A 25,930-nucleotide genomic window follows, 5' to 3' on the forward strand; every position below is an offset into this window, starting at 1 on the left:
GTTGTTTTTAGTCAGAAAGGGGCCCGGTTTTTGTACTCTTCCTTGTACCAGTGTCACAAAATAGCATCATTATGTAACTCAGTGTTGTAAACTATAGTGCAAAATGAAATCAGGCTTCATTTGGTTTGTGGGTGCTGTGGAGATCTGACCTCTCTTTGTATATACCTGGCTCACAAGAAAGTCCTGAAGAAACTGAAAATTCTGTACATGCCATAAAATCAAAATAATTTTCTGCCTAAATGCTCTTACTCCAATAATTTCAAGATACAAGGGAAGGAGATAGACTTTAATTCCTTATGCATTTTCTGAACATCCTTTTTACTCTGCCAGGGTTTAGGTGTGTTTAGTCCTTGGCTACATCTTGCTGATGCTCTGTCAGAGTTTCACTCTCACTATCTGATGTCAGAGTTGGTCATCAAGGCTGATATTTGAGTGTGAGGGCAGCTGCTGTCTACTGAGGTTACCTACCCCTTAAAGCAGCCATGTGCATTGGGATAATAATTTTACAAACTAATAAATCATATCCCTCTTCTTGTTTTGTTTTTGTTTGTTTGGGGTTTTCTTTCCTTTATCACCTTCTTCCGTCGTATTCTGCATCTTCTTCTTCTTCCCTCTTCTTCTCATTTTCCCTGCAGTTCATTTCCTGCCCTATTTCTTTATCTCTTCTTCTCCCACCGCAATGTTCCTTCCCCAGCTGTTATGAAGATGTGTGATAATGCGGTAAACTGGGGCTGGATCCCCTTCCCTGCTCCTGCCTTCCACTCCTTGTGCTGCCTTCCCAGGTCCTTTGGCACTTATCAGATGGGGGGGAGTAGAAGCGAAGGAAGTCTCACCCTACGAGGCCAATGCCTCCTTGACCCCTCCTATTTTAGCACATCTTTAACTGTCAACTATTAGACAAATACCTAATGGCTAGCAATGACTATTCAGCCTCTTTGCGGAGGTTTAGATACGCGTGATTAAGTCTTTCTCTGAAGCTTTTGATTTAAAATGGAACTTACTGCTCTCTCCAGACCTTCCTTGCTCCTGAAAAAAAATGTTGCAAAATGTTGTTTCTCTCTCCCCTTTTTCCTTTCTGGGGGTTTCTAGACTCTCCTTGGCCTTAGTTATGGTCCCAGCGCACACTTGGTGAAGCGCAGAACCAGCCACGGGAGCATATTCAGTTTCCGACTCCGTGGCAGAGACACTGGCTCCGAAACAGATTTTGCCGATGATGAGATCAGCACTGCTGGGGAAAATGAAAGCCACCGGGGCTCTCTCTTAATTCCAAGATCTGGGAGGCGTCCGAGCGTGCAAAGTCAAGTGAGCCATAGTTCTCACCCTACTACTCCCAACTACACCCAGACGGGCAAAAGGAACAGCTCAGTGGATTGCAATGGTGTGGTTTCCCTGATAGGAGGAGGCACCGGGGCACTCAACCCAGACCCTACTTCTCCTGCAGGGTTACTGCTCCCCCCAGTTATTATGGAAAAGCCTGGGACAGGCGACCTGGTGAGTACTTTATAACTTTTGTATGTGATTCACACTCTTGTTTCCTTCTGAATGTTGTTGGAGTTTTCTGTAATTGATTTACGCGATTTGAGGTCTGCAGTGAGAAACCTAGACTGAGCATCCTAGTCAGGGTGGGAAGACAGGGGGCTAAATCCCACAGCAACGTGCGTCTAGTGCTGCATGAGAGAGCTTCGTGACTTCTGGTGACACTTATTCTTCAGAGCTGGCTGAAGGCAAATACCTAAATCTTGGGTTTGATAATTTTTCTTGTGGGGACATTTTTTACAGAATCACAGAATGTCAGGGATTGGAAGGGACCTCGAAAGATCATCTAGTCCAATCCTCCTGCCAGGGCAGGAACCCCTAGGTGAGGTTACACAGGAAGGCGTCCAGGCGGGTTGGAATGTCTGCAGAGAAGGAGAATCCACAACCTCCCTGGGCAGCCTGTTCCAGTGTTCCGTCACCCTCACTGAGAAGAAGTTTCTTCTCAAATTTAAGTGGAACCTCTTGTGTTCCAGCTTGAACCCATTACCCCTTGTCTTACTGTTGGTTGTCACCGAGAAGAGCCTGGCTCCATCCTCGTGACACCCACCCTTTATATATTTATAGACATTGATGAGGTCACCCCTCAGTCTCCTCTTCTCCAAGCTCCAGAGACCCAGCTCCCTCAGCCTTTCCTCATAAGGGAGATGCTCCACTCCCTTCAGCATCTTTGTGGCCCTGCGCTGGACTCTCTCCAGCAGTTCCCTGTCCTTGAACTGAGGGGCCCAGAACTGGACACAATATTCCAGATGAGGTCTCACCAGGGCAGAGTAGAGGGGAAGGAGAACCTCTCTCGACCTACTAACCACCCCCCTTCTAATACACCCCAGGATGCCCTTGGCCTTCTTGGCCACAAGGGCCCAGTGCTGGCTCATGGTCATCCTGCTGTCCCCAGGACCCCCAGGTCCCTTTCCCCTACACTGCTCTCTAATAGGTCATTCCCCAACCTATACTGGAACCTGGGGTTGTTCCTGCCCAGATGCAAGACTCTACATTTTCCCTTGTTATATTTCATTAAATTTTTCCCCGCCCAACTCTCTAGCCTGTCCAGGTCTCTGGATGGCAGCACAGCCCTCTGGCGTGTCAGCCACTCCTCCCAGCTTGGTGTCATCAGCAAACTTGCTGATAGTACACTCAATTCCCTCATCCAAATCGTTGATGAATGTATTGAATAGTATTGGTCCCAGAACTGACCCTTGAGGCACTCCACTAGATACAGGCCTCCTTAAGTTGGTTTCTTTTGACATTTGAATATCTGACATTGTCCAGTGGCTAGAAAATGATGTTTTAAAAATGATTCGGTGTGAGTCTTACCATCTTGAGACTGCATTTTCTCCCACTGGTTGCTATCTCTTTGCATCTCATCTCTGGTCTTCTGTATACCTGCTCGTGGAGGGCTGTTCTTACAGTCCAAAGGTAGATCCCAGAAAGGATTAGCTTCCAGTTCAAATCACATGCGGGAAAGATGAGCAGATGATCAACAACTTCAAACCTTTTGCAGATTGCCAGGATCTTTGTTGCAAAGCATCACTGCTGCAAAATATTTAATGAGGGTGTAAATAAAACCACTGCAATTGACATCATTAGGACCCAAGCATGATTTCATTTAGAAAACCATGAGATGGTGTTTTTGAAACAGCCGCTACACATGCAGGGCACTTTGGACAGGTTGCCAGTTTGATATGGTGGGACTTCATCCTTTTTAATGTAGATAATCTATATTGGAGCTCATCATTCTCAAAAGTCTTTAAAGCAATAGAGGTCTAGTCGTTATGGTCAGTGTGGGCAGGATTTATTTTATCTTAGAGTTCTAAAACGTGTCAAAATAATCTCTCTACCTAAAAGTGCCTCCTTCTGTTCACTTTCACTACAAGGGGAGCCCAAGGTAGATAACTCCATATTGCACATGTCTTAAGTCAGGTGATATGAAGCCCACTCAGAGTAATAAAGTGCCAAAACCAGGTTACATTGATGGGGAAATAAGCCAATGCGATTCTAGCAGGTATTAGGCAACGTATTTCCTGAAGACAAAGGTGAGTGAGATGGATCCCAGCTGTGGTGTCAGATTATCAGTAAATTGAGAAGGTTTTGTTGTTGGTGTTTTTTTTCTTTAAAGCCAAGCAGATTCTTCCCTTTCAAGCTTTGAATTTTTTTTTCCTCACCTATCCGGACATTCCCTGTAGTCCTGCAAATAGACTCTCACACTGCACTTGACAGGAGGGGCCATGTCGTGTGTGGGAAACTGGGTGGTGTGAGAATTACCTGTTTTGTTGACAACTTTGAGGCTCTTACCACTTTCTCGGATGTTCACACCTCTGTCCTTTTAGGGCTTGGGTGCTCCCATTTTTATTCATTGCAGACAAGGAAGATCAGTCCTGAGAACAATCTCTAGGCAGCTGAGCAACAGAAATACTCTTTGTAGATAGCGGGGTTTTATTGCACTTAACTTGGTGTAAAAAAGCTGTGCATTAAAGGAACTGTGGAAGAAAGTTTGTGCATCTGTTAAAATAAATAAAATAAAAAAATAAATAATAAAATAAATCTGAAAATAGAAAGGCCTCAGTGGATGAGCAGTGGATGTTTCCCTTTTCTCTATAAGGAAGGCAGTTCTGCAGGCTGCTGAGGCTCTCCCAGCTGTCAGAAAAAAAGCTTAACAAAGCATGAGAGCACTCAAGCTTTCACAGCAAATATTGGTATTTCACAGGATTGGGCCCTGAGGTGACAGGGAGGCTTTGAGCTCTGCTGGCATTTCTTTTTGTTTGCCAGCGTCCTGCCTTTTAAAAAAAGATGGATGTTGAAAATTGAATGGCCCCGGTGGGTGAGCTCACTTGGCAGTTCCCTGGTCATCTAGGAAATAACACCCAGGCACTATAGTAACAGATGCTCTGTCGGTGATGCAGTGTGAAGGATGTTGTGTCTTCTGCAAAACAGGTTTGGTATCTAATCTATCCAGAAAATGTGAGCTGGAGTTAAAAGCTAATTGGCAAGGAGCCCATTACGGTACAGATGTATTCGCTACAGGAGCCATACGCGCTGGGCACAAACGTGCAGCCTCAGCTGTGGAGCGCAGGCAAAAAGAAACAACAAATCAAACACCTTAGTGTGCTCAGAGATAAAGCAACGTGCTTTTGGGCTTAGTGTTTGGCTATTTGCACCTTTTTCTTGTTAAAATTTGAAGCTGGGTTTGTTATTTGTTAGCAGCTCTGACTTCTTTCTTAGTCTCTTCATATGTTTGGGGGAGGCAAAAGAAAGATGTTGCAGGGTAAAGTTGAAGTTGCCTCATTAACCCCACTGACCTTGCCACTGTTATTTATTTCATACGAGTGTAAGCCCATGGTGAAAAAGGACCCACTTGTGCTCTTGTATCTTCCCTGGACAAGAAATGAAGGGTCGGTCTCTTTTCAGTGGTGCCCAACAACAGTATTAGGGGCAATGGGCACAGATTGAAACACAGGAGGTTCCATCTGAATATGAGGAGAAACTTCTTTCCTTTGAGGTGCCAGAGCCCTGGAACAGGCTGCCCAGAGAGGTTGTGGAGTCTCCTTCTCTGGAGACATTCAAACCCGCCTGCCCACCTTCCTGTGTCATCTGCTCTGGTGACCCTGCTTTAGCAGGTGGGTTGGACTGGATGATCTCCAGAGGTCCCTTCCAACCCCAACCAGTCTGTGATTCTCTGACTGGTCAGCAGGCTTGCTGGCCATGGACAGCATGGTCCGTGCAGAATGGCATCCATCTGTGCAGTCTTCTGCATCAGAGTGGTCCTGCCAAGTCACCAAAAGCTTCAGTGCACAGCCTGAGCAAGAGGAGGGACATCCTATCCTCTTCATGGAACCCATGCTTCTCTGCACATTTGCTACACCCATTGATGTTCCCATGACACATAACAGCACCCACAAGGAGTGGTGGCAACGTTGTTGGAGAGCAGCCCTTGGCGGCACAGAAGGTTACACTGCAGTGTTCAAGATAGAAAGCCCGCTGAGGTCATATGAAGAGCAAAGTAGTGCAGTATCAATGTATGATCTGCAAACACCCTCCACAAAGGTGGCTCTGGGTCAGGCAGTCTTCATCTGCATGTGAAGGGCAACAGGCGTTCAAGTCCAAGGGGTGCAGAGAGCTTGTCCCAAGAAACCCATGGTAAATCCTAGTTACTGTCCTGGAAATATTTGGTGTATCATGCAGAGCACTGGTTCAGGGCTGGTCCTGTGCTCCTACCAGCTTTTTTCAAGTGGTGCAGCTGCTGATTCATCAGACTTAGCCCTGTGTAAATAAGACACATGCACGACCTGGTGACTGTGCTTAAAGTCCTGTTTTTTTCTGGCTTGCCTTGAGACTGAGCGGTTTGAAAAAATGATGCATTTTTTATGATCCTGCTGATTGCTGGACTGGGAGTTTGGGCTTTTGCCTTTTTTAGAGAAAGTTTGCGTGTTATGCAAGTAACTTCAGGGCATACTACAAACTGAAGTTTCTGCACATTCTTGTAGTATTTATTTGTAACTATGTGTTGTTGTGTCTTGATGTGTCTTAGTTATTTAAGAGGTTAGAATAGCATCTCCCTTCACAAGGTATTGATCTGTTTGAACAGAATTGGATTAAGTTAATGAGCTGTTAGCTGGAGCTCAATTTATCCATGGGATCTGGTGAGGATAAGTAAGATCTCACCTGTGGTTTTCAAGAATTTCTTGAGGATTAAAAAATACACACGGCAGCTCTCTTGCCTCCTAAAGCCAACTGGAGCCGTTTCCGTAACTCTGCAAGGATATGCCAGCGTTTCTTTTTGGTTTAGCCTGACATTCCAATTACTTTGGAGATCAGAAGTGGCAGAGAAATGGACGTGAGAGTGAGGAGGTGGTTGTTTGCAGGTGGGCAGCTGGCTGTGAGCTGGTGGTCCCCACCGCTTTGTTCTCACCCACTCACCAGAGCTGCCCAGCAGCAGAGCTTGGCCACCCGTGACATGGCTTTGGGATGAGCAGCAGGGTGGAGGTTGGAGTTGCCTGGGGTCTCCCCTTGCATCTACAGCCTTTCCTGAATTTCCTCTTGGCTGCACATTTTTTTTTAATTTTAGGAAATCAGAAATGCTGAGTATTGCTAGCTTGACAGCAGTGAAAACTACTGGGGAATGAGCCCTTAAGAAGAGCCAGGCTGCTTATTGAGATCTCAAACCAAAGGATTTAGAAACTTATCTTTATATACACTTTTTTTCCTAGTCTTTTTTCTATCAAAAAAAGAAAAAACACCTTGACTTTTCTTCTCACTAAGCGTAAAACTGTTTTGCAGACCACATTGGTTTCAGATTTTCTTGTCCCTGAAACCGCCCCAAGGTAAAATTTCTTTTTTCCCCTTCTTGCTTTACCACAAGACTGGTGAAAAAGGCAAAGTGTTCACAGTTTCCATGGTCAGAAAAAGGTCAACAAAATAAGTCATCCAAAACTTGCCACCAACAAGTCAAATGGATGAAAGCTAGCTAGCCCTCTGCCACTGTCACACAGAGAGCTGTCACCACAGCTCTGGTTTCTGCTCATTTAGAATTTTACTTCAGCACATCCCAAGTGTAAATCATTCTGATTTGACACAAATATTGCAAACTGTTTCGGTTTATAGTGCATCTCTTTAAATAATCAAGTATCCACAAAATTAAATGGCCTATTTTTAATGCTGTGCGCTATTATGATCACCTTCAATCTCATTAAATATTTGTGCTAGTGCCTTACTGGGTCCATTGTTCATGGTGTGCCCTGTCCACCTCTTTTTATGCTTGAAAAGATTTTTACTGCACAAAGAAAATTAAACCTGTCCCAGTTCCCAAATGTGGTCTTTAAAATGCTGATGTGTATAAGCCCATCTTCGTATAACAGTTTTGACATAGCTCAGAACTGTAGGCACTCAGAAGAAAGTAATTCTGCAGTTTATGCATCCTCATTTACATGTAAATTACTGAATAGTGTATCTGTCCCTATAGAATTCAGCTAATGCAAAGGAGAAACATTTCCAGTCAATCAGGGAGCAACACAAATAATCTTGTCCTGCTGGAGGTGCCTGTGTTTAAGTCCACTGTGATTTCTCATCTGGATCCCAAGGAGACTCCTTGCATAACTGTGGGGACTCTTGTTGTTTTCGCTTAATTTCTATAGAAATATAAGTGTGATGAACGACTGTGTATATTCTCTCTGTAATGAGAATAGCTTTTATGCTGCCTTGTTTGCCCAGTTACCGGAACTGCTCTCTATCTCAGAGTGCAAAAACTGCCGGTTCATTGCGTGACTATTAGCTATCTCTGTTCTAAAATAAATAATTAAAAAAACCCCAAACAAACAAGCCACATATCTATTTTTACAAAGAACAAAAGCTCATGAATGTCCCTAAGTAACTTGAATAATTTTTAAGCAATTCACCTGGATGGAAACTTCCTTTCCTGGAAAAAATACTTTATAGTAAACTGCAAGCTGACTATGTGATATTATCGATTTACTGCTCTGTTGGGAAAGAGACCACGTCCTCCTGCAGGAGCACAGGAGCATTTCTTAGACCCCGACATTGCCTGCCAGATGTTGTGTGGCTCTGGGGACGAAGCTTCATGGTACCGAGCAGCTGGCAGGGAGCAGCGGGCATGGGGCTCTGCCCTCCGGCGGGGACGGGTGGGTGACCATCAATCACACATGGTATCACTAGCTCTGGATGCAGTCCAGTGGCAAATTGCACCAGCTCGGCCCTCCACAGATGAAGGAAAGAAGGAGCCATGCACGTCTTCTTCAGAAACACCCCTTTGCACACTGCAAATAGTCCCCTTAACTCCAGCAGGACTCCTGAAGTGTTGGGGACCACTTCTCATGACACAGGTGGCAGGACAGAGGATGCTGGGCTGGAAAGAAAAACAGAGTGACTCCAAAACTTGAGTTGTGACTATTACATCAAACATAGGGAAAAAAATCAGTTCCCTGGTGCAGGGGGGGTTCAGATTGGATATTAGGAAAAATTTCTTCATGGAAATTTTTCTCAGGCATTGGAACAGGCTGCCCAGGGCAGTGGTGGAGTCACCATCCCTGGAGGGGTTTAAAAGACACAGAGATGAGGTTCTTAGGGACACGGTTTAGTGCCAGAGTTAGATTAGTGATTGGACTTGATGACCTTGAGAGTCTCATCCAAATAAAATGATTCTATGATTCCGTGGTTTTTATGAAGGGTATTCCAAACCTGTTTAACTCAGACTTTTTATTTACCCTGGTTTAGCTGAATCAAAAAAAAATAGGAAGAATGACTCTGTGAATGTTTTTCCTTAGACATTTAACCTCTGCAGTGAATCCTCTTTGCACTTATGAGTAATACGTAACTTTCAGATAAAGGCCACCAGCCCATAACTTCTGCAACCACTTCTGCACCCACTTCTGCACACGTGAATAGGAATATAGTATCTTTCTAGACAGTCAGAAAACTGGTACTTCTGGGGATGAGGTTGTCAAAAGACACACTACTGGTATGTCCTAAGCTTTGCATCAGATAGGATAGGAAGATGGTACAGTTTAAAATGAGTTAGATGATCCAGAGGAATTTGAAATTTGAGTTTTTCTTATTGTTCATGCTACAGACAGATGGAACTGGAATAATTGGGGTTTTATCTGGCTTTTTTTTTTTACTTATTTTTTCTTTGCTTTTGCATTTTTAGTTTATTCTACTTAGAAATTTGTCTCCCTCATGTCTTTTATCTCTTTCTCTAGTTATTACTTTTCAGTCCCATGTATTTGTTATGTACTCCAAACTAGTGCAAATGATTATGCAATTTTGTAGATGCTTTTTTAATTAATAAAACATTTGTCGTTTCTTTGGTTTTTATGGGATGTTTTTGAGGTGAAGGGAATCAAGTGAACTCGTGCATCTGAAATACCGTTCCTGGTTTCCCCAGCTCCTATGCCAACAGGAGAGTGTTTTCTTGTTATGTTGTGCACAAGTAGGAGTCTCTTTGAATAGGTTCTGATTACACCTCTCATTTTGAGTTTACTTGTTGGTAACTCAATGGACAATGAGCCAATTGTTTCAACAAAAGAGAACATTTTATTTAAAAAAAAAAGCCCTTTAGAAGTATTGCTGCTTTCCTGGCTTGGCTAATGTTTTAAGTGCTTGCTTTGAAAGTTTTTAAATCTTCTCTGGTCTTGCAGTGATTGATATTTTCAACTGCAGTACTTTGAAGTGACCTGGCGTATGTATCCTGGCTGTTTTCGGTGTCCCAAATGGCTTTGTCCTTTGCAACCACCTGACAAGGGGATGTCCCCTGCCCTGAAGAGGTCACACTCCAGAAAGACAGCTCATAGAGCTTCTCCTGCTGTTCTCACGTAATTGCCTTTCTTGAAGAGCAGTTTTGATAGAGAAATGGCCAAGAGGAGGGATCCTGAGTCCTTCTGGGTGCATGTCCCAGGCATGGACAGCAGGGCTGTGAAGCTGCTGCCCATGGCAGATCTTGGTTGACATCCTGCGTGCTGCTTGGTGTGGTTAGGGCCATTTCAGACCCAAGTGATGAGAGAAGATCCAGAAGACTGAATCCAATCCCTGTACCTCATTTGGCTGTGGTGAACCAAAAGCAGCTACTCTGACATCTCTATAAACCACATGTTTCCATCTTCATAGGAACCTCTTCTCCTTTCACATTTCCTTGAGCTATATTTCAAGAACCATCAGGACCCATCTATCTGCAGTGCATCTCTTGCTTGCGTACTGTGTCAGACCTGACAGTCTGTGTTCTTAGAGAAGCAGGACAGGGCGTGTTAAGACATTGATTTTGAGAGTCTGACTATCTTGACCAGGAGGTCTGTGACATAAAATGGTGTTAAACTTGGCTTTCCCAGATCCTTACACCTTAACCGCCACATTTCCTTCTACCCATGGGAGAGCTGGAGGAATAAAACAAGCAAGATTTGTCTCCTTATGAAGTGGGAGCTCGTAATTATAAAAGTCTTGGCATCTTGCTGCTGTGAGCTGACAATATAAAGTGCTTAATACAGTGTGTGACTGCAGCTATACTGTGTTTCTGTCTGACTTCAGAAACCCAAGCCTTCAAAAAGCATAAAGCTAATTTAAAATGAAACATTAAATAAAGGCAATTCGGGAGTTCTGTTTTTCTGGTATTTGATTTCTTTTTGGGTTTGTGGTGGTGGTGGTGGTTTTTTTAAGCTTTTACTTGAGAAACATGAGAACTAGATAGTTTGGGTTATTTTTTATTTTTTCTGTGAAAAAAGAAGCTGAGATTCTCCCCTAATTACAGAGCTACAGAATCCGTGACACCAAAGATCACCAGAATGACAAAATGTTCCTGAGATTTGGCAGTGTTTCAGAACAAGAAAAAACATGTGTTGAGGAGCCAGTTTGCTTGGTATGATATCAGAGGCCTGTAATGGAGCTGTTACCCATGCCTCTTTTCCTCTTCTAATGGTATAATTAAACAGTTAACACATTTCAGAAATAATGAAATAATTAATGTAATTAAGCAGGGCTTCTTTCAGAAGCTAAGAGCATGGCAAAGCAGCACTGCTGTTTCTCCAGCATCTGAAGTGTCCCTTTATTTTCACCTGCATCTTTCACCTGTTTAGATGAAGGTAAAGGGCAGGGCAAAGTTTCCAAAATTGCCCAAAGTGCTGCTTTCAAAAGCAGTACCCCATCAGCATGTGTCTAATTGGGAAACCAATGAGCTTTAGACCTTCTCAGATGGGAAAAACAGTGCTTAGACCACTTTGGAAGTGCTACCCTATATCTGCCTAGTTACTGTTCTGCTGATCCCATGTGTTCATTTAAACAGACCTCCCCCTCGGATGAGGCAAGCAAGAAGCAGCTTTTAATGCCCCACCGCCCGTCGGTGGACCACTCGGACGAACCCTTCCAGAGACAGAGGGCGGTGAGCGCTGTCAGCATCATCACCAGTGCCCTGGAAGGTAGGACACGTCTTTAGTTCCCCAACTCAAAGCCATATGCACATTGACGGGCAGGAACAGGTGACCCAAAAGATCATAATATCGAAATCTTATTTTGTGAGAACGCATCGTAGACAGTTCTTGCAGATGAAGCTGTAACGGAAAGCAATATAATCACTATCTTATCCATGCACTTGTGAAAATCCTGACAAAATGCTGGCCATATAATCAAAAAGTCGGATGTGGTAACGTTGTGCCTCCATGGCATTTAATTTAGACAGTGCTAACCAAGATACAGGGCAGTGGAGGACCAGACTGTTTGGGTGACCGTGCATACATTTATGTCTCATCTCCCTGGAGCTGATGCAGAGCCTGGTGTGTGCGGTCACCAGCTACGTGCAGAACTTCCAAGTTGTGGGGGAGGAAAGTCTCCTTCATGCAGAGAAGCTAGTGGGACGCAACAGTTTGGTGGATGTTTGAATCCCACCGTGAAATTGAAGGATGCTCAAAGGACCCATTTATCCATGCAAAAATTTCACAGCGAATGTTTCCATTGCTCATTAGGCTTCTCAGTAGGTGCAGGAGGATTTCCCTTCCCTGTCTTTCTGTACACAGGAACTTTCCATCTGCCTTTCACAAATTTATTGATAGCAAGACAACAACTCATAGCAAGACATAAAATTTCTAGGCTCCTTCCATACAGCATGAAAGAACTTCTTAAAATTCCTCATGTCTAGACTGTAAATTGAGACAAGATAGGAGGGAGCAACTAAGAGTATCGAAAAACATCTGTCAAGAATGCAGTGTGGAACAAGGGAAGTTTTGGATTCTCCTGCAGCCTACTGATGAGTAGGAAGGCAAGGCAAGACAGAAGGACTTCTCTGGGAGATGCCTTGCAGAAAGGCACTATACCTAGGTCTTTGGACACAGCCCAGTGTGTAACCACAAAGCCCTTCTTCTTCCTCAGCTTTTTACCAACCCCTGTGGTTATATTCAGCAGTAGTGTGGCCAAAACAGACATATATATATGTTTAAATAAATAACGAGTTGTATTCTTAAAAAGTAAATCATCACTTTAATGTTTAATGTAGTCTGCAAAGGTTTTACTTATTTTCTGTAAGGTATTTAGAAATTAACTTTGTGATTGATTTGCGTCTTTGTAATGTGTTTAGAATGCCTAAAATGCCTGAGCTGGACTTCTGCTTATTTATTTAAAGATGCTTTCTATTACTTTTTGCCACAGAAATAAAGACCATCAAGTCTGGGGTTACTCAGAGGATGTGCATTTTTAACCTCGTATAGAAGAAAACTCTTGCAATCTTTATCATAGGTTTTCTAACTCCCAGACTTTGATTAGTCATTGAAATCCAATACTTGTTAACAAGAGGAATATCAAATCAGAATAAAATCTATCCCAGGCTTTAACTATAATAATAGCTGTAGGATTTGTGCCAAATTGTGTACAACAGGCAGACCAGAAATCCATTCCCATTTGGTTACCTGGTTTCTGCTCTCAGCTATTCATCGCTTGCCTGTGTTTCCCAGACATTGCAAAGTGTTGCAGACAAAGAAGGACCTAAGCTTTTTTCATTCAAAAATGAAAGGAAAATACCTCCAACACAAACTTCAACTGTGTTTTTCTGGGGTTTTTTTTAAGCAATATAAAGTAGCAGAGAAAACAAAACGAACAGTTGAGTGTTTGTTTACTTTTCCATTTGTACATGTCTTTCAAAAACTATTAAATCTGTTGTGATTTCCAAAGGTCCCCTGTAGTGAGGAAAGGATGTGGGTTCTTAATTGATTTAAACTTTTTTAATGGCATGTCATGGCTGGAAGAGGACAGTCACACCTTCCTCCTCCCCTTGCTGTGTTCCTGTAGTTTGATTAGACTGTACAAGCAATTGGTTTTCAATTGGATCTGTGAGCAGAACCAGCTCACGCAGAAGGTCCAGGAGCACAAAAGCTGGCAAAAGGACAAGAAATAACATGTCACTGAGAGAGATGAATCTACCCTCTTAACAGCAACCTGGACTTAAAGGGCCTTGTGTCCAGTGTGCAGCCTTGGGGAAATGTGTCACATCTGACGTGTGTCCATCATGAAGGGCGCAAAATTTGTGACAGTGGAATCAGCAGGGTTGGTTAGAAGTGATTATGAGGAGTATGGATATAGACAGATGTGTTCTTCTGGATTTACCTGGAAAATTAAGTCCTTTAGGAAGTGGCTTCCCCAAATTCTGAATTACTTTGAGGTGGGTTTCCAAAAAAATGGCAAATTAGGATTTTGCATTGAAATTGTTCAGGGTATGGATGGTCCTCACATCATTTGAGGCACTTATCTCTAAACCTGCTGTTTAGAGCCTGGAAAGACATAGTTATTTCTCAGGAGCAGTCTGGTTTTGCAGAGATCTTGGAGCAGTGTAGATGTTTGTGCAAAACCTGTGCATGAAGGACATCATCTGATATTTTGAAAGCTCGCTACAAGACACCTAATACCACAGTTCTGTTGTCCAGTGAAGGGAAATGCAGAGAGAATGCATCCTGGCTTGAGAAAGGAGGCTGTTCGTGGACTGATTGAAATAACAGCCTTGGCTGAAGTTTCCCTGTTATCAGTGCAGGTTCTAATTATATAAACTAAAACCGTTATACAGCATTCCATACCCATAAAGGAATCAGAAAAGGAAAGCATTAAGCAATTCCGCTAATCATTACCATTCAGCCATTAACTGTCTTTTTCGGCTTTTCTTTTTTACCGTTGAACACAAATCATACTTATGAAGCTATTTCACATCTTTTGTGCTCAAATAAAATGAACGTATAAAGTTGTATTTTAGGTAATAATTTAAAAGCACCTTTAAAAAGCCCATTGGAGCTTTAGCAGCATTTTCAAACTGACTTACGCACTCCCCCAGTTTTGTATTTGGGCCTCTCAGAAGAAATCAGAGGCTTAATGCCTTTTTGGATTGCACATCAAGAACAGAAATCCTATTGATAACCAGTGATACTTTGGCTCTCAAGTGTTTAAATGAGCTCTAAATATTGGATTTAAACTCTTTCATCTCTTAACTGCTTTAAAAGGTATCACTTAAGTTACTTCAAAAATGGGACCTGGGAATGAAAAAAATATGTTCTAATCTAAGTTAAATGAAGGTAGTGTGTTCTTATCCATTTGAGTTTGCCAAAATGGAAAACAGAGTAAAAATCCGAGCCTATATATAATACTAGACTTCATATATTTAGTGTGATTCTCCCTTTTTGGTCGTGACACTTTTAAAAGGTTATTACTTTCAGAATAGGTCACTGTCTGCTAAGTGCAGGTCAACTGGCAAAAACCCCAAAGTGTGTAAATTGCCAGCCTGTTAGGAGAGAAATATTTTTATCCTAAAAAAAAAAGATCGGGGTAATTCAGGGGCCTTCCTTTATGTTATGAGTCATTTCAGGTGTTCTCTTGTCATATAACTCAGTGTGAATTGACTGTTACTTTACTGCTTGTGACTTAGAGCTTGAGGAATCACACCAGAAATGTCCTCCCTGCTGGAACCACTTTGCTGTTAAATTTCTCATTTGGGATTGCTGCCCACTTTGGCTTTTAATCAAGAAATTTGTCAAGTTCGTGGTAATGGACCCGTTTACCGACCTCACCATCACCCTTTGCATTGTGCTGAACACACTCTTCATGGCCTTGGAGCATTACAAGATGACGAAGGAGTTTGACCACATGCTTTACATAGGCAATCTGGTAAGTGAACGTGAACTTGAAGTGCTACCTGAAGAGTGTATTTCTTACTTTTTAAAGTTTTGGCTGCAGTGTGAGAAGACCCCGTTTTGATATTCTGTCAGCATCGCTTTGCCTATGACATGTCAAGCAAGTCCACATAGTCACCTCTTTCTGGAGGTGAAGAGAAATGAATGAAGGAAAAGGATCTATTTTTGTTAAACTAACATATTCTAATGTTATTAGTAACTATTAAAGCCATGCTTCTGGGCTGTTCCTGAGATAGGTATCTAGTTTGTATCTGTTTAAGGAAATGAGATAAGAGAAAGGTTAATGAGGTTTATTTGAGATTTCTGGTAAAGCAGTTCTTGGTGAATAATAGTGACTTTTAAGTTAAAGAAACCTACAGAAAAAAATAAGGCAAGATCTTGGAGGGAAATAGAGCGATGTTTGAGTGTATGTGCAGGGACAGCAGAAAAGGCTTTCAAGAGGCAGCGCGGTACAATTTGTTAACCCAGCGGGCCACTAAAATTCCTCTTGTACTACAAAAGAGAAGCTTTTTCTTTAATCATCTTTCTCTGACGTTATGTTTAAAAGCTACTGTGTTTTACTACTTTAAAACTAAATGTTTCAATTCTTTGTAATTTTAGAAGAGTCTATATTGGAAAAGGCACATTTCACCTAGCTAAGGTGTGGTGGAGTTGCCCCTAAAATCTAGAGGTAGAGACAGAGATCCTGTGGGATCGTAAGAAAGTCTGGAGTACCCTGGAAGGTAGATGCTGCTAAGTTTGAATTTGAGAAGCTCATAGTGGAGATGAGAAAAGCCCTTTGTTTCTGTAAAAACAAAGGCTGCAGTATCTCAAAGTGGGATTCGCTTTGCCTGCCTTTAGGTATTTACAGTGTAGGAGGCTCTGTCGGAGCTGGTTGTCTTTGTCTCCCTTTGAAGTCAATGGAGAGTAATGGACAATTTTAAGGCACGATTACTGTGATGTATTAAAGACATTCACTTTTGGATAAGGTGAACTGTGTCCTGGAGGCCAGTGACTGTAGTGACCATCGACTATAGTTGGAGTATGCAGAGACGCTACAGATGAGCTGTCAGCCTTTACCGAGAAGCATCCTACACTGGCAGGTTTAGGTGTATAGTAGCAATAATTAGACTTTTTGTATCAGTCCTTGCATATGTGGTACATCACTAAAGGATTTTTTTCTTTACCCTGGTCCTGGTTATTATACATCTGGGCCTCCTTGAGCAGGCTGAGGCTCTTAGGCTGTGGGACCAGTTTCTCATTTTTAAGCTGCTGTGTCATGGCAAATCTCCCTCTGTTGTTGTGCTGAGCAAAAATCAGTTCGGGTGTCCCTTGATTCGGACCCACATTCGTGCCCTCCGTGGGAAGCAGTAGACGAGGGCAGCTCAGAAAGTCATCTCGCAGGACCACATCCAGCTCCCCTTTGCAACCAGCCCTTGCGAAGGCTTGTTGCTCAACAATTGGTGGCCTTCTGAGATGACTTTAAAAATCTCCTTGGGCCCCAGTATCCATCAGAGCAGGTGGCAATGCTGCTGTTTCACCCCTCTGGCACTCTGGGTAGTAAATGCGTCTGCTCTTTGCTCTGCTTTTGGCAGATCAGCTTCTCCCTTTGCAGACCACAGACAGTGAAACTCAATCCCCTGGCATCCCTCTTGCCAACGTGACTCCTGCAGACCTGCCAGGGCTGAGCCAGGTGCCAACAAGGAAAGAGGGACAATGAGCAGGGAGTGGAATTGCAAAGAAAGTTTTGCAAAATTTTTGAAAAAAAAAAAAATTGCAAAAGTTTTGAAAAAAAAAATCTCACTGTGAGTTTCTCAGCACTGCCTGGAGCTATTTCTCTTCTTCATGCTGAAGTGTAAAATAAGCAAAACAGCCTGCTAATATTTTTTGTAGCAGGCTGATGACACAGGGCTCCCCTTCCCCCAAGATTGCAGGGTGGGTTGGTGAAAGACCAGCCTGTCCCAGCTCCCCCTTCACCAGCTTTGCTAAACCCCTGCATAACTGGATTGATCGCGAGTCGAGCAGCTCAGAGGAAGGTAATTCCTATTTGTGGAGGATTTTGCAAAGTCATTTCTAATGAAAATTGACTTTTTTTTTTTTCTTTTGCAATCCTCTGTGAAAGGGAAGGGAGTCCCAGCTCCAGGGCAGGCTGCCAGGTGATTGCATCCCCCAAAGCCACCCACTGCCAGACCCCTCCTCTGCCCCCATGCTGTCTGTCTGTCATCTTCCCATTGCATCTAACCCTCTTTGAGTGATGATACCAGCATTAAATAGAGGGGGGGAAATATTTAAAAGGGCAGATCTTTGCCATTTTTTCCTCAAAACAAGCGTTTCTGAGAGAAATGGAAGAACAAAAGTGGAGTGTGGATTCAGTTTCTTGGAGAACGATTCTTGGTTTGCTGCCAGACATTGGAGATCTCCCACTGTCATTGTCCATCTACTTCACGTGGCACCTGCTGCCTTCAGAATCCTTTAGTTCATCACTTACAGGAACCAACATATTCAAATGAGATCAAAAGGCCTGACAAGCACATGTGCGTCTCTATATGGTTCATCTGTCTACATGGTACCACCACTTAAAAAATAGGTAGACAGAGGAAGATTCTCCCAATTTTTGTTTTCCTTTAGAAACTGAGGCACCATTATGCAAAATTAGAGCTTAAATAGCTGAAATGATAGAAGTTTTTTTTTTAAGACAAAGTCTTTCAAATCAGCAGTGCATATTTAGCACCAGTGGGATGTTAAGTTACTTGTTTTCTTTCCAGCCTTTATCATATTGAGTATCCAGCCACTTGTACAAGCACAAGTCGCCATGTACCAGGTGCTGGTAATTCCGCCCTTGGAAATTCGTTGCTGGTACACGTACACGGTTCCTGACGCCTTTAGGAAGGCACGGACATTTTTCTATCTCACTGTGACATTTCCTTCTCAGAAAGCTATTGATTAAAATGATTCAGGCAAAGAAAGTGATCCTCCTGAGTCATTTCTCAGCAAGATGGTTGCATAATGCACACAGCGTGGCATTGTGGTTTTAAAGACAGTCCCTTGGATACAATTTCCCAGACATCCAGTTTTGTCTTGTTCTCTGTCCTAAGGGAAATTGGAGCATTCTAGCGGGAATCTTTGGTACTTCTGACCACCGTGACTCAGAAATTGTTGGCTAGTGAGAAACATGAGACAGGTTGTTGAGTTGGGTTCTTGGTACGAGATGGTGACTGGATGTTGTTTTATCCCAATGTGTTGTTGCAGTCCAAGGTATTATTTTCCTGATGAGAAAGAAAAGATATTTTACACAAGGAATTGTATAAAATGGCCGCTTGGAAGAATTCGTTCCTGAAGCTTTACAGAGTAAAGCCAAGCATACCTCAAATGCAGGCTATGATAATGTATTTTTATTCCATAATATCATAATTATATAATCTTAACTTTAGCTTTCCATGCCTTAATGGGTTTCTCATCTCTTGTTGCTCAGAGTTGATCAGTTTTGCTGGGATAACGCTGCAAATATTCAGCTTATTGGAAGGAAGATTTTCCTCCTTGAGTGTATCTTACTTATATGTGAGCTCTGGATTCCCCTCCCTTTTTTGACCAACACAATGCATTAATGTTGATTGTTTCATGGAAAACCACGTGCTTTAATACAAATGTACAATAGACAATTTTTCAGAAACATAAAGCTCTGTGCAGCTTGTACTGGGCCTTGGAACAAAAATAAAATAGTATATTAAGAACTCAGTGCCCACATTTTGTCAATTTAAGTTGATTGTAGCCTTGTGTTGTGCATTTAAACTGTTACTTAAGGAGGGCATGGGAAAGGACAAGAGCTGATTCTCTGAGATACTTTGCAGAAATATGTTAAAACTAAAATTGCTGTCAGCAGCCTTCCCTTTCTCTCTCCCTTTGCCTCATAGGTAATATTTATATGTCGTTTTAAAGAAAAATGTTCCAATTAGAAGTTCCACCATACAACATTTGAACTTGGTCATAGATAAGCAGTATGTTCCCAAGATACTGTGAAAAGAAAATTGCCATGACTATTGTTAAAAAAAGACTAGGACTCAGATTAAGAGTTTATAATCACCTTTGCTGCCAGTAATAACCTCAGAATGACTGGAGGCTTGTGTTTCCCTGGTATTGATAATAATAACAAAATAAAAAGGATAATACAGCAGGTACACTACAACCCAAATACCCCTTTAACACTCCCACTCTATTCATTTGGGTTTCTCCACTGAAATGAATAGATTTAACCTTTATAAAAGGCACCTTTACATTTTATTTTCTACCACTGAGATTATTCAGGTGGTGGAAGGAGATGGAAATGGGTGTTCCAAACCAGAGCTTGAACTCAGATGTCATTGTAAGTTTATGGCAGTATCGAATATTATTGTGAAAAGACTAGACAAAGTTGTAATAAGGATAAAGAATCAGCCGCGACAAAACAGAGTATTTGCTATTAAAATGTTTTTGCGTTCTGCTGTGTTCAGCTGTACCAGTGGAAAGTCTACGAGCAAAGAGCTGTGCTTAAAAAGTTACTTTGACTTCATATTTTCTTTCTGCAGGTCTTCACTGGGATTTTTACAGCAGAAATGATCTTCAAAGTAATTGCCCTTGACCCCTACTACTATTTTCAGCAGGGCTGGAATATTTTTGACAGCATAATTGTTATACTAAGCCTGATGGAACTGGGTTTGTCCAGCATGGGAAACCTGTCTGTTTTACGCTCCTTTCGATTGGTAACAGTCTTATTCTGTTCTTACCCCTCTTCTTTTATTACATATTAACTCTGACATGAATGCAACATATTTTCTTACAAGCACATCTGCCGATAAAGACTTTAATTTGAACAGTACGTGACACTAATTATAGGCTGCGGGATAAATGGAATTGTTCCAGATTTACATCAGGGTAAATGAGAACATAATTTGATTCCTTCTATCTGTGCCAGGTACTTGTAGCACACTTAAAATGTTTGAGTTCCAATTTGTAATAAAAATCTGCCATTTTATACCTGTACACCTGTTAGCATAGTCAGCAGATAATTGATAGCCCAAGAAATACAAGAGCCAGTAACTCGTTGTTTTAGAAGTTGCTATTCCTATATTATGTTATAAACATGCCACCGTTCTTTTAAATGTTGTCAAAAGAAAATGTCTTTGAATTATTCACGGAATGATTTTTTTTTTCTAGAACTGATCAGCATAACATAGCATCTTTCACGGGAACTCCTTAGCTGTCAGCTCCTTTGTTATGCCTGGGATAGTGGTATTCTATTAATGAGAGACTGTTGACATACTGGAACAGAAAAGTAGTTTCCTTGCCAGCCTGACATTTGCGTTGCACTTCATGTACCAGGATGTCCATGCTAATCATTCTGGCCATGATATGGTTGCACGATTTGTGAAGACCAGAAAAATAAACTGTTATGGTTATATTTAGCGGAAGACCTTTTTTTAAATTTTTTTTTCCCTAAAATTCTCTGGACTGCTCGAAAATGCTAATTTTTCACCGCTGCTGCTAGGTCCTGAGAGTCTCCTGTCAGTTTTTGAGCAATCCCTCTTCAATAGGGCAGAAATTAAGCCTTCAGTTGAAAACACAGCACAACGGCTAGGAACCATTTATATCCTTAAAATAGGTTTTAAGTGGGACGTGGGTTGTGCATAGACTGCGTGATCCTCAGCACAGAGGTGATTTTCACCCTGGGAACTAACAGCTAATAGCAGCTGGCTGAAGCTTGCTCGGAAACACAGAGGAGTTGCTTCTGTCGTTGTAGGATCAAACCCTAAACCCCTTCCCCCAGATGCCTGCCAGACTGTTTAATTTGAAGAGGAAAAGCAACGTAAAAGGAAATGTTAAGACCTGAGATTTCCTCCTTCCATCCTCTCCCCACCGTGATATTGGGGGAATGAGCCTCTAAAAGCACATCTGTATAACAAGGCAGAGCATAGCTCTGGGAAGGTTAATTCTCATCTAAGCAGCTCAGCTGATATTTTATTAATAGATGTAGTGGGGTTAACAGCAAGTATGGCTAAAATCACCTTGTACTGCATATACTGTGGCATTTAACATCTTTCATGTGTCACCCACTTTAATAATTCATCAGCTAAAATTTCTCTTGCTTCTGTGAACTGACACTGTTGTTTATGTTTTTGTTCACAGCTGCGAGTCTTCAAATTGGCAAAGTCCTGGCCGACCTTAAATACACTCATTAAAATCATTGGTAATTCGGTGGGCGCCCTCGGAAACCTCACTCTTGTGCTGGCAATCATCGTCTTTATTTTTGCCGTGGTAGGAATGCAGCTTTTTGGGAAAAGCTACATGGACAATGTGAAGAAGATAAGCACGACTGGCAATTTGCCACGGTGGCACATGAATGATTTCTTCCACTCGTTTCTCATCATCTTCCGTATTTTATGTGGGGAGTGGATCGAGACCATGTGGGACTGCATGGAAGTAGCTGGGCAGCCGCTGTGCCTTCTCGTCTTCCTGTTGGTCATGGTGATAGGAAACCTGGTGGTGAGTTCTCAAGATGTTTTACTTCTTCCTTTCCTGGTGGGTGTGTGAAAATATACCATTTTTTTAAATCCAGAAATGGCAAATCTCACATTGCTCCATGGGTTTAATTTGATGAACCAAGTTGTCACCCAGAGAAACTTGTTCACATCCAAGTACAAAATCGATAGCATTTCATTACTGATTGGGAATGAAGGCTTACTATTTTTTTTGTGAAAGAAGTCATGTTTTACTAGAAGAAAGGCATATGGGCCGGTCATAATTAATTTGTTTCTGAAGCCATTCTTGGAGCTGAAGGGATTCCAGATCTCTTTACAGAAGTAAATATCACCTCAGCTGTCACTGTTTCAGGAGATATTTTTATTTCCTGTCATTTTTGATCCAAAACATGTGAACCTTACAACTAACACAGTGTCTTTGAGTGAAGTTTTGAATGTCTTTATCCTACATGTTCTAGGAAGCTGCATGCTGTGTTTACAGCAATGTCACTTGCTCACTTGCCTTTTTAATAGACTATCCCATAAGCGTGGCTTACATAAGCTCTGAACCTATTAAGACTGAATTGTCTTTCCCTGTCGACATCTTATGGAGCGCTCTGCTGGCTCACAGTCATTGTGGCAATGTTTTGCCTGTTCAGCTTACAGAGCATCTTTGACATTGTGGCTCTAATGGGCTTACTGTTTATGTAGTGAGTTGTTTAATAGTAGATGCTGCTATTAAAAAAAACAAAAAAAAAAAGGTTGGGTTTTGCTATCAATTGCATTTAGTGGTAGTTATGCTTTTAAGTACCCAATGTTTTGGTTCTCAGCTGCTGGAGTAGAAAAGTTATTGAAATATCTTATAGAAAAACAGAGCACATTGTTTTGTTTACATTAATTTATGTTTTAACAGTTTCCACTGAAATGTTATATTGCAAAAGCAAATTATATTTCATCGGGGTTTTTTTAATATAAAGTCCAAACATTAAACTATGATTACTCAGAAAGTGGCAGATTAGGTATGTTTTTTTTCCCTGACTTCCCCTTTTTATAGATTTTTCTTGGAGCTAAATGTGAATAGAGGAGTTGGGGCAAATTATTAATTTCTGCATCTCTTGTTGGAGAGTTTAGCGTGTGATCCAGAAAATTAATCTTCTCCTGCCATTAAGCAATGGATTCTGTGTATGATAATGAAACCTGAAAATAAGATGTGGTACATTCTGGGGAAAATGTTAACATTTGAAATATTCGTGGATTATTGAAAGATGTGAATTTGCAACATCTGATGCACTTAGAAATTAACACTCGTCAATGTGCATAAATTCTGTTAAATATGAAATCTGATTCAGCAGAGATCGCATTAACATTATCTACATTTATCTAACCTTCAGTGCTCAAAAAAGTCTGTCTCAGGTGTAAAACCAGATATTGAAAACCTCTTTGAGCCTGGATAAGCTGTAGTTACTGGTCAGCTGAAAGCAAAAATGCTAGCTTTATCTTTTTCAGGCAGTAAGCATGCGGCACTGACTGATGAATAGGATTGATTACTGTCTGTATATCACTAAAAAAAAGAGAGAGGAAATGATTCATAGGTGTGAAAAGAACAACAGATTCTGAATCATGAGAGTCATCCTGTGTCAACTGTGTTACACAGAGATTTCAGGAGGTTGATTAGCAGGTACAGAAAAGGTCCTTATTCCTCTGGCATCAACACAATTCTTGCTTTCCTCGCTGAGAGTGCATTGAACTCCCAAACTCACTTATTTGCTGAATATCATCACATGCAAAACTTCCAGTACCCAAAAAGCACCATGAACCCTTCAAAATTAGAAGGCTCGAGTGCTAAATCTTTTACCTGTAACTGGGTTGCAATCCCTGCCAGGAGAGTTTCTCTTTTAACTTGCTGAGATGCTCATTCTTCCTCTGCATTTCAAGAGTCAGTTCTGATAAGAAAAAACATTATCCTCGTTATATCTCGTTTGGATTCTGAATGCTTTCTTAGTATCTGAAGGTGTGGAGGAAATCCTACAGCATTTTTCTCTGTGTAGCAGATCTGCACACTCATCTAGATTAAATACTTTTATCTGTCACATATGCCAGTACTTATGGTAGTGTCTGTGGTCACTTTCCCAGATCTGCTCTTTACTGTAAAAGTGATGGCTGCAGACTGGTGCTGGAAGAGTTAAAACCGCTGCGATTCTGCGGTATGGTCAGTGATGTTGTTTGCAGGTCCCACCAAGCTTCAGTAACATAAATTCAGAGGAATAGTGGAAGAAAAGCTAGGAAAGTTAGTAAGTGCCCTGGGCAATTTCATGTTAGAGCAGTCCAGATGTTGAAAGGTATCTTAGTAAATCTTAAATCTTTGGCTTGTATTCGTACGTCCTGAAGATGTCTTGGACCAGCACAGTGCCACATGAAACTATGTTTATTGCTGGTGAGCTGGTATTTGAGTCATCTTCAAAGAACTAAACTTTGCAGCATAGTTGGAAAATTATGTGCTGTGTAACTGCCTTTTGCACAATAACACTGTGCTACTATTGTCAGAAGGCATTTTTGGAGTCATTGAAGCCGCTTTGGAAGGTAAAACCAAACCAGACAGATAATAAAATAGTTTCTCCCTCATTTGTAAGAAAGAGCTTCTGAAATCACTAACTGCATAATTATGCTTACTGTTAAGTTTTGTAAAGGGCTTAAAATATTTCCTACGTACATTTATGTTACTGAGGTTAATAAGGAAAGTCACTGAGACAGGAATTATTAAGAAGATAAAGGGGGATTTTTGCAGTGAGGCTCTCCCTGGTGCCCCCTACTCTGCTGGGTCAGCCGATGCGAGAATTGGGCATGACACAGCCACTTCTCGGGGGATAATTTTGTGTAATGAGTGGTAACCATGTGCATGAATAAAACTGACACTTCAATCATGGAAGCTACAACCTTCCAACCTCATTGTGTGTGCATGACGTACACTGGCAAGGTCACCCTTTTATTCTTCTGCTGGTCACCTATAGAATCATAGAATAGTTTGGGTTGGAAGGGACCTCCAAAGCCCATCCAGTGCCACCCCTGCCGTGAGCAGGGACATCTGCACCAGCTCAGGTTGCTCAGAGCCCCGTCCAGCCTGGTCTGGGATGTCTCCAGGGATGGGGCATCCACCACCTCTCTGGGCAACCTGGGACAGGGTTTCACCACTCTCAGTGTAAAAAACCTCTTCCTGGTGTCTAGCTTGACTCTTCCCCTCCTTTAGTTTAGAACCGTCACCCCTTGTCCTATCACAAGAGAAGAATGCAGGAAAATAATTCCCCAAATGAAGCCTATTTTCTACCAGCTTCTCCTGAAGTGCCACCGGGTGAAGGACAACTTGACACAGGGCAGAAAGGCACTCACTGTCTTTGCTCATGCTCTGATTTGACTGTTTATGACATAAACAGCACCCAAAAAGCATCAGTGTTACCCCAAGCTAAGAGCTGCAGTGATTAACTCACCCTCAGGGCTGAGTTTCGGCACTGCTGTTGTCTCACCTCTGATTTACATACATCCCTGGTACTTCCATGGCACATCCACCACCATTCCCCAATCCACCACAAGCTGGTAATCCACTGCTGCGTTTCCATGGTGGATTTTGTCTCTTGGAGTCACAAGCGTGCCAAGACGTAGAGTCTGTAACCAGGGAAGTGACATCTTCAGAATTTTTTTGAAAGGCAAAATACAAAGCTGGAAGAGGTCTCTTAGGATGAGTCCTAGGCTTTTTTTCTTGTCTACTATCCATGGAAATGCTATTTACTCAGGAAAGTATTAATGACATTTTCTGATCACACAGAGGCAGAAAGAACCAGCAATTTCTAGGGTATCAGTCTATCCTATAGGAGCAATTGCAAAACCATTATCATTGAATTAATGTGCAATGCATGTAATTACACAATACAAATTGTAAGGTTATGCACTCAGCTCTATTTAAGAATTTATGCCATGACCAAGTAGGTTACCAACAGCAAATGTTCGAGAGGATAATAAAAGTATGCGTATCAACCACTGTGGACATCTATATCTGAGATAACTGCATGGAGGTGCCTTTGTAGTCAGATCTGGTTAACGGAGTTTGTGAAGTCACAAAATACCTTACCTAAAAAGACATCTGAAATACATCAGATTAAATAGACCCTAAAAGTACCTGTTTCTGCCCCTGAAGTCTTGGGAGGCAAACTCAGCCGTAGATATCCTCACGTACATAACGCTCTGGCTGACTGAGGCAATACAATGTTTCGATGTATCAATATA

General features: G+C 41.9%; 1 protein-coding gene across 4 annotated transcripts in view; it reads left to right on the forward strand.

The window, feature by feature from the left end:
• LOC135984850 (sodium channel protein type 5 subunit alpha-like) overlaps positions 1–25,930 on the forward strand; it is a 226,460-nt gene that overhangs the window by 106,175 nt on the left and 94,355 nt on the right. For all 4 annotated transcript variants that reach the window (XM_065627523.1, XM_065627522.1, XM_065627521.1 and 1 more), the window contains exons 12-16: positions 1,090–1,491; positions 11,312–11,444; positions 14,921–15,159; positions 19,727–19,900; positions 21,324–21,680. In XM_065627523.1, the coding sequence (XP_065483595.1) occupies positions 1,090–1,491; positions 11,312–11,444; positions 14,921–15,159; positions 19,727–19,900; positions 21,324–21,680 (1,305 nt within the window). The remainder of the gene's footprint in view (positions 1–1,089; positions 1,492–11,311; positions 11,445–14,920; positions 15,160–19,726; positions 19,901–21,323; positions 21,681–25,930) is intronic.

This window comes from Caloenas nicobarica, chromosome 2 (genome assembly GCF_036013445.1).
Source record: "Caloenas nicobarica isolate bCalNic1 chromosome 2, bCalNic1.hap1, whole genome shotgun sequence".
In the NCBI taxonomy this organism is placed as follows: Eukaryota; Metazoa; Chordata; class Aves; order Columbiformes; family Columbidae; genus Caloenas; species Caloenas nicobarica.